The sequence below is a fragment of the Gorilla gorilla genome, chromosome 3, assembly GCF_029281585.2.
Source record: "Gorilla gorilla gorilla isolate KB3781 chromosome 3, NHGRI_mGorGor1-v2.1_pri, whole genome shotgun sequence".
Taxonomy (NCBI): domain Eukaryota; kingdom Metazoa; phylum Chordata; class Mammalia; order Primates; family Hominidae; genus Gorilla; species Gorilla gorilla.
The window spans coordinates 179,872,775-179,887,087 of NC_073227.2; the positions used below are offsets into that span (position 1 = coordinate 179,872,775).

General features: G+C 42.0%; 1 protein-coding gene across 8 annotated transcripts in view; it reads left to right on the plus strand.

The window, feature by feature from the left end:
- The window catches only part of FNIP2 (folliculin interacting protein 2), a 138,679-nt gene that overhangs the window by 86,287 nt on the left and 38,079 nt on the right, over window positions 1–14,313 (plus strand). For all 8 annotated transcript variants that reach the window (XM_019025683.4, XM_004040572.5, XM_055384768.2 and 5 more), the window contains 5 exons: window positions 3,691–3,892; window positions 4,212–4,300; window positions 5,978–6,124; window positions 6,243–6,412; window positions 12,754–14,080. In XM_019025683.4, the coding sequence (XP_018881228.4) occupies window positions 3,691–3,892; window positions 4,212–4,300; window positions 5,978–6,124; window positions 6,243–6,412; window positions 12,754–14,080 (1,935 nt within the window). The remainder of the gene's footprint in view (window positions 1–3,690; window positions 3,893–4,211; window positions 4,301–5,977; window positions 6,125–6,242; window positions 6,413–12,753; window positions 14,081–14,313) is intronic.

Here is a 14,313-nt window from a genome sequence, read left to right on the forward strand (position 1 = left end):
CACCGAGAACATGAGTGTAGCAGACGTTTTGAATTGATTACTGTGCCCGTGAAGATCCCTTTTTTTTTTTTTTTTTTTTTTTTGAGACGGGAATCTCACTCTGTCACCAGGCTGGAGTGCAATGGTGCAATCTCAGCTCACTGCAACCTCTGCTTCCCGGGTTCAAGCGGTTCCCCTGCCTCAGCCTCCTGAGTACCTGGGATTACAGGCATGTGCCACCACGCCCAGCTAATTTTTGTATTTTTAGTAGAGACGGAGTTTCACCATGTTGGCCAGGATGGTCTCGATCTCTTGACCTCGTGATCCTCCCGCCTCGGCCTCCCAAAGTGCTCCCAAAGTGCTGGGATTACAGGCGTGAGCCACTGCACCTGGCCTAAGATCCCTTCATTTAAAGGATTTGTAGTTGATCTCTCCCTTTTGGCAGATACGTGGTTGGGAAAATTAGTTTTTTATGCTAGAGACAGGAGAATAGTGGGTACCAAACACTATGATTGCTTCTGGCTTTGACAGAAAATTCATGGTAATTAAAAATGTCCTTCCTAAGAGAGTTAAAGGTAGCAGGGATGATAGTCACAGTTTCTGTTTTTTGTTAGAATTGGGCAACACTTTATTCTATAAAATAGAATGAATGTTTTCAGTATTCACAATTCTTAACAGTTGGCTCCACGCTGACCTCAGAGCCCCCTGCTGTGCCAAGTGGTAGGCTTTGATTACTGGATGAGGAATGGGGCTTGGGCATCTAACAGCTAACCTCAAGGATTCCATCACTTACCGAGGCAATTGAAACCCTAAAGAGCAAGGTATAATGTCCCAGGAAGCCTTTTGATTTGACTTATTAAATTGGACCAACTTTATAAAGTTGCTGATGGGATGTTCTTTGACCTACAAAACATTAATTTCATATAGTCCAATGTAATACATAGGTTCAGTATAAGTTCAAAACTGACATAAATAACAATTAGACTAAGGAGTCCTGATACCAATGATAGATTATTGAGATGTACTTAAATAGCCATTTTTGCTTTAATTATTTATGATCTTGAAGTACTTACAATGTATATAAATGCTTATTGATAAGTGTTAACAAAATTCTATTTGATTTCTTTATTAGGAAAAAAATTGTATGTAGCTGCAGCCTTTCCTTGACTCTCAGGGCTGTCAGTTGATCAGACTGCTTCCAGCTCCTTTCCTCAGTGCTCTGCATGGCATGATGCATTGACTAGCATGAGCACCAGCAGACAGATTAGGCATGGGGTCAGAATCCCTGGTCATTGCCAGTATCCAAGTCATGAGCCTAGACTAGAAGGTAGGAATCCTGGGTTCTAACTCCAGCATTGTTACTAAGAACCTTTCTGTTCCCGAGGAAAGTTGAGGCAGAACTCTGCCTCAGTTTCCACATTTGCAGTACAGCCTGTGTACCTTCTCTGGTGACATGGAGATAAAGTACTGATGAAGTACTGGGACACACACTTAAATTTTTGAAAACATTCTTAAACATCATTTTTTGTGAATAATTTTTAAATTATAAGTAAGATACTACATGACTTGATTTATTCCACGTTGCATGGTTGATGCAAGACTACAGAATGAAACTCAGTTGATTTAGAATTCAGTGGAGGGTTATAGTGAAGCAAGTAAGTTCTCCACTCTATTGTAGCTATGGAAGTTTTTCAGAAATTTCAGCAGGTGGCACTCTCTCCTACGTTAAAACTGATGAGAGCATTGGCTATTGTTTATAGGGTGGAGATGTTGATGAGAAACTGTATTGGGTTCAGTGTTTATTATAATTTGATTATTAAAGGTCAAGCTGGCCTAAAGATGAGTGGACTGATACAGTCATTTTACTTTTGAAAAAGAAGGGAAATGTAAGATGACAGACAAAGTGGAAAGGATTGCAAGCAAGCCTTATTGTAATATAAACTCAGAAGAATTTCCTATACAGAACAGAAATCAACTACTGTAGTGCAAGAAAACAAGGCTTTAGTACCAGTACCTTGGTAAAGAAGAGAGAACATTGTATGAAATTGTGTGAAGTTCTAAGGAAACCTCAAGAATTTTCTCTGATGATTAGAATCTGGGAATTTCCCAGGGAAAGCAATTGATGGTTTATTGTAATATGTAGCATTTATAACAGCACCATGTGCCATCAGTAACACATCTGGAGTGAAAACCTTTTACTGATTTACCAACCATACCTACATCTCCAGGATCTTGCTTGAAGTTAAGGGAAATAGTAACACATAATGAGGTTAGAATAAGATGTCTATCTCCTTTCCTTTAAAAATAAAATAGCCAGGTGCAGTGGCTCACGGCTGTAATCCCAGCACTTTGGGACACTGAGGTGGAAGGATCACTTGAGCCCAGGAGTTCAAGACCAGCTTGGACAACGTAGGGAGACTCCATCTCTACCAAAAAAAAAAAAAAAAAAAAATGTATCCGGGCATGGTGGCATGTGCCTGTAGTCCCAGCTACTTGGGAGGCTAGGTGGGAGGATCGCTTGAGCCTGGGAAATTGAGGCTGCAATGAGCCATGATCACACCACTGCACCCCAGCGTGGGTGACAGAGTGAGACCCTGTCCCCCCAAAATTAATTAATTAATTTAATAGCTTTCCTGACCATAACACTTTTGGCATATGTATGTTTAATAATAAAATCTGGGTTTATTTGAAATCACACAAGCTATGAGTAGAGCCCTAAGTAAATAAGTTGAAGACCAGGGGGCAGAAGGCTAATTCTCATATTCTGCCCAGCATGAGTAATTGTTATGTTGTAATTTATAGTAAAGAAAATGGAGGAAGCAGTTCCTTTCGATATTTGGCAGAGATAGGAGACTAGATGATGGAGTTAGAAAGAGAAAATGTATCGCCAGTCTAGGGCTCTCATTTGCAATGTTAGGTCCTTTGTGTTGGTGTTTTTGTAGGAAAAAACTATTTTATTTGTACTCTTGCTGTTAGTAGCTATTTGGTAGCTACACTGGCTTTTCACAGTAGTTAAGTAAGAGACATGGTTAGGCCATTTTTGTGAGGCTTGCCCCACAAGACAAATTAAATATATATTTAGAAGTTTTGGGCTTCGTGGCTGTCATCATAGAAGCCGAGTCTCTCAAAAGAATCAGGTTTTTTGAAAATTTTACTGTAGCAGAAGAGAGGTAAGTGTTTCTGCTTGGAGGATTTTCAGAGAGCTTAATCATATGGCTTAATCTGAGCATTTAGAAGAGTTACTTGATCTAGTAGTTTTAATAGCCCTGGGAAAGTAATCCTGGAAGTACCGGTACATGTTCAAATGTGTTACTCTTGTTCAATAGAATACCACATAGTATCATTCCTCTTTTGATGTCTTATCTATTGGTATCTGACTATGTTTTGGGTAAACAGATATTTCACATTCCTTCCTAAATATCATCAATTTGACATAAAACGATTCAAAGGAAAAGGACAAGAGTAACAACGGGAAATTTAAATTACTTGTAGCTTTCATTTGAGCTTCTTTCCATGTTAGGATAATACCGTGTGGCAGGCAAGCTGATGTTCTCGTCTTCATGCCAGGGAATTATAGAAGAGAATGAACTAAAGGCAGATATACTCTTAGTTATGACTGAATGTTCTGGGTGTCATCCCCAGTCATTACAGTTGACCTTCAGTGTGACTCACTGATGCATGGCAACTTTTCAAACTTATATTTCCCTCCAGGTCAACTGATGAGACATTCAGCTTGGCTGAAGAAACCTGTAGCTCTAATCCAGCTATGGTTAGGAGAAAGAAAATTGCCATAAGCATCATCTTTTCCCTATGTGAGAAAGAAGAAGCACAAAGGAATTTCCAGGACTTCTTCTTTTCTCATTTTCCCCTGTTTGAATCTCACATGAACAGGCTGAAGAGTGCAATTGAAAAGGTAATAAGGATGTAATCCAAAGTCAAATAGAGAAGTGATTGTGGGGCTTTGAAGATGGCAGAATTTCTTTGCCGATGTATCAGATGTCTTTCCTAAGGAAGTTAAATCACCCATAGCAGTGATAAATTTTAGGCATGTTGATGTTAGTTACCAGATACTGGGTTACCTTAGGGAAGGAAATGACTGCTTTTTCGTGACTGAAGGCATTATTACCTTGAGTGTTGTTAATTGATTACATAATATTTTTTATTAATACAGCCCAGTAGATAAGTTATAAAATTTCTTCTCAGTAATTTGACTTGCTTTCTCTTCAATAAAGGCTATGATCTCCTGTAGGAAAATAGCAGAATCAAGTCTCCGAGTCCAGTTTTATGTCAGCCGTTTGATGGAAGCTCTTGGAGAATTCAGGTAAAGTGGCAAAGTTTGGCAAATCCAACAGGAGATGTTTATGAGCAGCCATGGATAAAGATAAACTGTGACTTGGAAGAAATGGGGGCCTGGCAGTTATTCCTCACTTTTGTGGTTCCGCCCTTCAAGATGGAAACAGAACAAATGAAGCAAAAAATTTAAATAATTTACCGCTGAGTAATCCTCACTACTGCTCAACCGACAGTCCCTGATAGGATTGTTTTTAACAGGATGAATGGGGAAAACTAATGTTCAGGTATCTCTCACCAGTCTATTCATTATATTATGTCAGCCTCACAAAAGCCCTAAGCACTACTAACCCCATTTTACAGATGTGGAAACTTGAGTTCAGGGATGCTTATTCAAAGCACAGATGGAGAGGTTATGCATGTCGGGAAGACATACATTCCAGTTTGCCAGGACAGTCCTAGTTTACACCCAGTGTCCTCTGGAAACTGGTGTCTAGAGTCCTTGCTCCTAGTATCTGTGTGGAAAGGTAAATTGTGTTGGGTAGCAGGTGGGATCCTCTCTGATCATGCTGAGTTGGGGTTGTTGCACCATTTAGAGCCACTTTCTTGATAGGGAATGGAATCCCACTCCAAAGCAGTCATCAGCGAATGAGTCAAACTGTTACTCCATAGAGGAAGGATAAAAAAAAAATTTATAATCCTTTGAATGTTAGAACACTTTTATGATGCTTAAAGTGTATGCTGATGAACTCTGTAATGCTACCTGGAGCAAAATCGCAAGCCTTTTTTTACTGTGGATTGTGTGTTAAAGTACTCAAGTAACATGTTACTCATTATCTGGGGATTGCTAAGACTTAAGTCATATATTTGAGAATGACATAAAGTTGTGCTCTTTGATGGCAATCTGATGATTAGTAAACCTTCCATAGTTTTTGGGAAAGCACTGGGGATTTGCCTGTTGCTCTGCTGTGGTCAGACTGGACGCTCACTGGCTTGCGCTTGAGAATCTGGGTCCCACTTTTTTTTTTTTTTTTTTTTTTTTTAGACTGAGTCTCGCTCTGTCACCAGGCTGGAGTGCAGTGGTGCAATCTCGGCTCGCTGCAACCTTCACCTCCTGGGTTCAAGCGATTCTCCTGCCTCAGCCTCCCGAGTAGCTGGGTTTACAGGCGCCTGCCACCACGCCCAGCTAATTTTTGTATTTTTAGTAGAGACGGGGTTTCACCATATTGGCCAGAATGTTCTCTATCTCTTGACCTTGTAATCCACCACCTTGGCCTCCCAAAGTGCTGGGATTACAGGTATGAGCCACCACGCCTGGCTAAGAATCTGGGTCCTACTTTAATGAGGTGTCTATTTTTCAAAGGTCAAGAAGCTGAAAGTGAGGCTTTCTAGTTCTGTACTTTCAGTTTCTGTAGAGTCTCTGTAGTAGCAACTCAACTTAGCCGTTGTCCCACAGAAGCAGCCATAGACAATAAATAAGTAAATAAATGAGCACGGCTGTGACCCAGTAAAACTTTTTATTTACAAAAAAAGGTGGCAGTCAGATTTGGCCCATGGGCCATAGTGTGCAACCCCTGTTATGTGTGGAGCTTGAATCTTTTAAGGACTACATAGATTCAAGTTGTTTTCTCCTTTATTCTTTTATACCAAGATTATCCAAAATAGTATTTCTGACACTTTTGTGTTTCCCTCTCTTTCTGTTCTATAGAGGAACTATCTGGAACTTATATTCTGTTCCAAGGATAGCTGAACCTGTATGGCTTACTATGATGTCCGGCACTTTGGAAAAAAACCAGCTCTGCCAGCGCTTTCTCAAGGAGTTTACACTTCTGATAGAACAGATAAATAAAAACCAGTAAGCTTCAACTCTCTGGAGACTTGTATGCAAATCTCATGACCAATGTGTGTACTGCATAGGATGTGCCTCTTTCTGTATTGACTAAGTTGGTTGTATCTTTTTCCATTTCTCCAAGGTTTTTTGCTGCCTTACTGACTGCGGTGTTAACCTACCACCTGGCCTGGGTCCCAACTGTCATGCCTGTGGATCACCCTCCCATCAAAGCCTTCTCAGAGAAACGTACCTCCCAGTCAGTGAACATGCTGGCCAAAACACATCCATATAATCCTCTTTGGGCACAGCTGGGTTAGTACCAAATTTGACTATTCAGAGAATATATGGGATGGAATAGGAAAAAAATGCTAGAATTTGTAGTTTATACCGGCTCTCTCATCCAGTAATTCATAGGTTGTCTTTGGGCAGATGAGGAATAGGAAGTTGGTCCCTGGATTCTAATTGTAGGGCCACCACCTTCCTTTCTTTTTTCCCCTACTGGCAGCTTTGTGCTATATACTCTTAAAGCAGTATAAGCCAACTGTGTTCTCCCATTCCACAGTGGCTGTTCACCCTAGAGCAGGATTTCTTAACTTCAGCACTGTTGACCAGGTAATTCTTTGTTGGTTGAGTTGTTGTGGGGTGTGGGAAGAGCTCTCTTACGCATTAATGGATATTGAGTGGCATCCTTGGCCTCCATTTACTAGATGCCAGTAGAACTGCCCCTCCCACCTCCCGCCCCAAGTTGTAACAATCAAAAATATCCACAGAAAAGCACCTCATCCTGGAAAGCATCATGCTATAATAACAATAATGAAAGCTGACACTATGAGCCAAGCACTGGTTTTACACATAGTCATTAGATTCTCATCCCTACCCTTATTACTCTCAGCCTCATTTTGTAACAATAAAGATGTTGTCTTGTCCTTGTGCTCTTGGTCATGAGATGTATAAATGAATACAAGCCCCCTCATGGTTAGGGGGTAAAAGGCATGTTCTAAGTCAATTAAAGAATTTGTGGATATTTAAATGGACTTAAGGAAGGGGAGATATGGAGAGAGGCTAGGTAACAAATACAAAATTACAACTGGATAGGAGGAATAAATTCTAGTGTTCTTTAGCACTGGATTACGATAGTTAAGAATAGCTTATTTTCAGAGAAAGCTAGAAGAGAGGTTTCAAATGTTCCCAACACAAAGAAATGATAAAAGTTTGGGGTGATGGATATGCTAATTGCCCTGATTTGATCATTACTCAGAACATGCCTAACTCATTCTTGGTCATACAGGAAGTTTTTCCTGGGGAAGACAGAACATGGTTGTTTTTGTTATAGAATAATAATAGTCTTGAAAAAAACATAGTCTCATTAAGTGGAGAAGGAAAGGGGGCTGGATATTAAGGAAACATTGTATTCCATGCTGCTGGGTCACCCATTTTAAAACAATGCTAATTAAGTAGTGTGCATTTAGTTAGATAAATGTATTCATAATTAGGTGTGCTTCTTATTTGAAACATAACTGAGAGCCATTAATTCCCTATGTTCAGCATAACAAGGAAGAGTTTTTTCCTGTGGGTTCACAATCCTCATCTTTCAGGGGAGATCATGTATTGTTGAAAGTCTTCAGTCCTCCCTTCCCCCAAACAATCCATCAGGGGTCTGGCTATTGACAAGAGGAGTGTGAGGAGGGGACGAGGATGAGGCCCTGGTCAGCGAAGGCCTGTGATAGCTTTGTAAAGCCAAGTGTAAGTGATGGCCGAGTTTCCATTATTACAAAGAAGTCGGGGGCCTTCAATAATTTGACAGGCAGAAGCACTTGCTTCGCATTTTATTGTTTTCATTCAGTATTTAGCAAGTCACAGTAAACATGAAAATAGAAACTGCTGGGAATACACAATGATGGAGATATAATTTCAATCCAGGTTCCTAAGTATAGAGAAGACTATCTGGAATCATTCCAAAGACTCCTCTGAGAGCTTTCCAGGACAGGTGCCACTGTGCGTTCCCCCTCCATGGCTGCTCAGCACTACCAGGGAAGAGGGAGGGAAGCTGGATGCCACTTTCATGGGTTTGCTGCTCAGGAGCTCGGTGATCCTTGCTTCTGCCCAGCCACTTCCCTGTGTACAATGTGATCGCCACCCATTAGTGGGCTGCGGAAGCAATTTAGTGGGTTTAATTAAAAAGCATTTAATTGGTATAATAGAATAGAAAATATCAGTGATTTACGTGTATATTTTGTAAAATGTCTGTTTCAAAAGATGCATTGAGGTTGCAGTATAAAATGTATTTCTTTCTTGGCATAGGTATACAGAGTTTGAATGCCACTGTCTACACCACTGACTGAAGTAGTTCCATATAGGTCTCTTTTTGACCTAATGATCTTAAGGGTTTGTGGAAATGAAAAGGAGCTTTTCTACCCAAAAGAGATTTGGACCACTGATTTAATATAAGTTAAAATGTGTGAAATTTTTTTCTCAGAAGTTTGCATTGTATTTTTGAAAACACAGTGGAATTAGACTACAAATCAATTTTTTTTTAATTCTCACTTTCTCAGAAATCAAACCATGTATTTTTGTTGTTGCTGTTGTTTTTGAGACAGAGTCTCGCTCTGTCACCCAGGCTGGAGTTCATTGGTACAATCAAGGTTCACCACAGCCCCAGCCACCCAGGCTCAAGTGATCCTTCCATCTCAGCCTCGCTGGTGGCTGGGACTACAGATGTGCGTCACCATGCCCAGCTAATTTTTGTAAAGGCAGAGTTTTGCCATGTTTTGCAGGCTGGTCGCTGGTCTTGAACTGGGCTCAAGCGATCCAACTGCCTCTGCCTCCCAAAATGCTGGGATTACAGGTGTCAGCCACCATACCCAGCTGACAACCACATTTAAATAACCCACAAGCCAAACAAATTGCACAAAAGAAATTAGAAAATATTTGAAATAATGATAATAAAGATGCAATAAGTTAAACTGTGTAGGGTATAAGGAAACACTGTTGAAAGGGGAATTCTACAACATAGACATTATTAGAATGTGATCAGGAATAAGTGTGCCTTTAAGATACTAAACTCTCTTCTTGTCTCCTTATTTTTGTTCTCTCTCAGCTTCTCCTGGTTTATTTTTGTTTCTGTCTATATAGTCCCCTACCTCTCTAACCCCCTTTCTTTCACCATGCTTCCTTTACAGGGCTTCTAAATTCTCTCAGCTTCTCCACCTAATTCTTTCCTCTCCTCTTTCTAGTTTCCAACTTTTCACTGTTGTTCCCCTCAACAGTTCTTTCCTTTCTTCTCCCTCTTCCTCCCTCTTTGTTTTCTTTTTCTCTACATGTTTTACCCTCCTGGCTGTTATCTCCTCTCCTTCTCCATCCTCTTTTGGCTTCACCCCAGTTCTCTATCATTTTGCACCTCTCTAACATCCCATCTTTTTTCTTTCTGCTTTCCCTTCTCTCTATTCTTCCCTTTTTCTTCCTAAGTTTCTTCTGTCTGTTCCTCTGCTCTCTCCGTCTCTCCCTCCCTGAGTCTCCACTCTGTGTCCCCATTTGCCACCATTCCTTTCTGTGTCCTCCTTTCCTGTGACCTCTCCTCCTACTTTGTCCAGCACCTTTCCTGCTTCCATGCACTCTGTCTTTGGCCTATTTCACTTGGAAGCACTCTTGACTCCTTCACTTTTTCTTCTGCTTTTTCCCCATTTGCCTCTCTTTTAAATTTTTATTTTTAATTGAGGTAAAAAGCATATAACAACATTTATTATCTTAACCATTTCTAAGTGTACAGTTCAGTCATGTTAAGTACATTCACATTGTTGTGCAATTTCTACATTTTAAAAAATTATATTCATGAAAACAAGTCTACTCTAAAAATTAGCTTCAATTATCCAAGACTCAAAAAAAATTGAACTTCCAGTAAATATTTAATATTATGGGTCTACTGTTTTAAAAATGCTTTATTTTATGAAGTTTGGCTATAATGTAATAGCACTGGTTCCACTCACATTGCACTCATGATTTTATATAGTTTAAATGATTATAAATTGTATTTTTAATAACCTTCCTTGTTTTACCATTTCCATTTATTCCTTAGTTATTAAAATATACAATACTCAAATGCATTGCTAAAAAATAATATTCTAAGTGGTCTTTCCCCTGTAGTTTGTTATACCAGATTTTGGATAAGTAATGCTTCTTCTTTATTAATATTGAAACTGATTTAACAAAAACTATTTCATGAATTCCTGAAATGACTGTTGATATCCTGCGGCAATAGGCAGATGTAATCAAAGTGTTAACAGTAATGAACTCTTAGAAAGGTTTTCTCAAACAAAAGTCCTAGCTTCAGCCTACAATTCTGAGTTACTCTCTTGAATTCTAGGCTGATTTCTCAGTCACTTGCAAACGCCTCTCAGTTAAAGCTCTATCAGCCTATAATCTAGTCATTTTATAGAGAGGATTGTTTATTATTATTTACATCTTGCCATTTGAATGTTCTTAGGAACCGTACACAAGGGAATACTCGCAGAAGGAGGTATTTCTTAATGGGTCCCGGGGGGGGTACTTTCCGATGGTTCTCATAACTTTTTTCCCATACTCATCTATTTTAATTAGTTTTATCTAGTATATGCCCTTATAACTGCTTTCCCTCCTCTCTAGATGCATTCCTCAGAGGGTTTCTAACTTCCTACATTCTGATTTGTACTGATTACCATGTATCAGTTCTCCTTTATTTAGTATCTTTTCAGCTTTTGATTTGTTCCAATATTCTGGTTATTCTTTTTTTTTTTTTTTTTTTTTTTTGAGACAGAGTCTTGCTCTGTCACCCAGGCTGGAGTGCGGTGGCATGATCTCGGCTCACTGCAACCTCTGCCTCCCGGGCTCAAGCGATTCTCCTGCCCTCCTGCCTCAGCCTCCCGAGTAGCTAGGTTACAGGTGTCTGCCACCACGCCTGGCTAATTTTTGTATTTTGGGTAGAGACGGGGTTTCACCTTGTTGGCCAGGCTGGTCTCGAACTCCTGACCTCAAGTGATCCGCCCATCTCAGCCTCCCAAAGTGCTGGAATTACAGGTGTGAGCCACCGTGCCCAGCCCTCTGATTATTCTTTAATGGGTTTCTAACTCCAGTTTGGTTATACAAAGATACAATGAGATACATCTTTTTTTATGAGATGGAGTTTTGCTCTTGTAGCCCAGGCTGGAGTGCAGTGGCGACACCTTGGCTCTCTGCAATCTCTGCCTCCCGGGTTCAAGTTATTCTCCTGCCTCAGCCTTCCTAGTAGCTGGGATTACAGGTGCCCGCCACCACACCTGGCTAATTTTTTGTATTTTTGGCAGAGACGGGGTTTCAGCACGTTGGCCAGGCTGGTCTCAAACTCCTGACCTCAGGTGATCCACCTGCCTCAGCCTCCCAAAGGGCTGGGATTACAGGCATGAGCCACCGCACCCAACTGAGATACATCTTTAGGGTCTTAACACAGTGCCTGTCCAGTTAGTAAACATAGGTTCTTTATTATAATTGTCCATCTTCTTATCAAATGTGTAACTTATTATAAAATGTAATAATCAAATTATCAAATGCAGTAGTTTTAATAGTTAGGCACTGAAGTATTTTTGATGAAAAGCTTATTGCTGGGTGGTTGGATGACACATTTGCCCTTATTGTCTCCTCCTTAAGCTGACTGTAGAGCTCACAGTACATTAGTCAGTTTTTAATCAACTTGTCAGGATATAACTAATGGGACATATTTTTTTCCAGTTGAATTTTCTTTTCTGTTTTTTTCTGAGACAGAGTCTCATGCTGTTGCCCAGGCTGGAGTGCAGTGGTGCCATCTCGGCTCACTGCAACCTCTGGCTTCCAGGTTCAAGCAATTCTCCTGCCTCGACCTCTCGAGTAGCTGGGACTACAGGTGCACACCACCATGCTCGCCTAATTTTTGTATTTTGGGTAGAGACGGGGTTTTGCCATGTTGGCCAGGCTGCTCTCAAACTCTTGACCTCAGGTGATTGCCTGCCTCAACCTCCCAAAGTGCTGATATTACAGGCATAAGCCACTGCGCCTGGCCCAGTTGAATTTTCAAGCGAAATGAAATAAAACCTTCAGACTCATTCATGACTAAGTGATTTTCTTCTTGTTAATCAAGCTGATTCTACTTGGTGTGTGTATGCGTATTAAGATAATTCTGTGTAGACCACCTCATTAAGTATTTTGAATTAATTCACTGCACCTCTGTTGAGAAATTCCTAAATTTGGATTTTATCCCAAGGCCCAATGTCCTGGGATTCTTCCAACAAATTCTTATTATTCTAGTTTCCAAGATATAGTATTAGATCTGGTCACATATTCAGAGCTCTGGCTTTAGCCTTCTTTGGGCCATCTCATTGGCTGACCCATTGAGCTGCAGGGAAGACCCAGCAGGCACTGGGAGGGGCTGTGGGCACAGCAGCACAACTCCCACACACCAGGGGTGGTGGGCCGCAGCCTGTGTCCAGACTGACTCGCTTACAGTGGCAAAACTAAAACGTGGTCCTTACTAGAAAGTAGAAATCATGAATCTGAAGCAGGGACTCCAGATTGGGAATATAAGTTATCTGTTTTGCTCTTGTAAAGACTGATATATCTGTGACATGCTAACCCCAGAGACCACTGCCTTTGTGTCCACCTTTGCTCTCTAGGTGATCTTTACGGAGCCATAGGCTCTCCAGTGAGACTGACTCGCACCGTAGTGGTAGGGAAGCAGAAGGACTTAGTCCAGCGAATACTTTATGTCCTGACCTACTTTCTCCGTTGCTCTGAGCTACAAGAGAACCAGCTGACCTGGAGTGGCAATCATGGTGAAGGTGACCAAGTTTTAAATGGGAGCAAGATCATAACAGCCTTGGAGAAAGGAGAGGTGGAGGAGTCTGAGTATGTGGTCATTACGGTGAGGAACGAGCCCGCTCTTGTACCCCCCATCCTACCACCAACAGCAGCAGAGAGACACAACCCCTGGTCGGCAGGGTTTCCTGAGAGCCCAGAGGGCACTGACAGTAGAGACCTGGGTCTTAAACCTGACAAAGAAGCTAACAGGAGGCCAGAGCAGGGTTCTGAGGCTTGCAGCGCAGGGTGCCAGGGGCCAGCATCAGACGCTTCCTGGAAACCTCAGAATGCATTTTGTGGGGATGAGAAAAATAAAGAGGCACCGCAAGACGGCTCTTCAAGACTTCCCAGCTGTGAAGTTTTGGGGGCAGGAATGAAGATGGACCAGCAAGCTGTCTGTGAGCTGTTGAAAGTGGAGATGCCTACAAGACTGCCAGACCAGTCAGTGGCCTGGCCTTGCCCTGACAGACATCTCCGGGAGAAACCTTCCTTAGAAAAGGTCACTTTCCAGATTGGAAGCTTTGCATCTCCAGAGTCTGACTTTGAAAGCCGCATGAAAAAAATGGAGGAACGGGTGAAGGCCTGTGGCCCCTCCTTGGAGGCCAGGGAGGCTGCTGATGTGGCTCAGGACCCGCAGGTTTCTAGGAGCCCTTTCAAACCTGACTTTCAGGAGAATGTTTGCTGTCCTCAGAATCGGCCTTCAGAGGGGGATGAAGGCGAGTCTGACAAGGGTTTTGCAGAGGACAGAGGCAGCAGAAACGACACGGCAGCAGATACTGCTGGGCAGCTCAGCCACGCTGCTGACTTGGGCACAGCCTCCCACGGTGCAGCAGGAACGGGAGGGAGGAGGCTGGAGGCCGCTAGAGGTTTGTATGTGAAGGCTGTGGAAGGACCTGTGCTGGAGCCTGTTGCCCCCAGGTGTGTCCAGCGGGGCCCTGGCCTCGTGGCTGGTGCGAATATCCCCTGTGGGGATGACAACAAGAAGGCCAGCTTCAGGACTGAAGGAGACATTCCCCGAAATGAAAGCTCAGATAGCGCCCTGGGAGACAGTGACGACGAAGCCTGCGCTTCAGCCATGCTAGATCTGGGTCACGGTGGTGACAGGACTGGAGGGTCCTTGGAAGTGGAGCTGCCTCTGCCAAGGTAACTCCAGCAGGCTGGGAAGTAGAGGGAACTGGGTTCAAATCCCACTTTCCTGGCCTGACACCTGTGATGTTGTTAGCTACTACTATTGTCTGCTTTACACACAGTATCTTTTTTTCCACAAAGTACTAGAAGTATTATTAATTCTATACAAACGGTTTCCCACCTGTCCTTCTTCCAAGGATGGTCACTGGCTTAGCACCACTGAGGTCACTGGGACAGGTGGCCAGTGG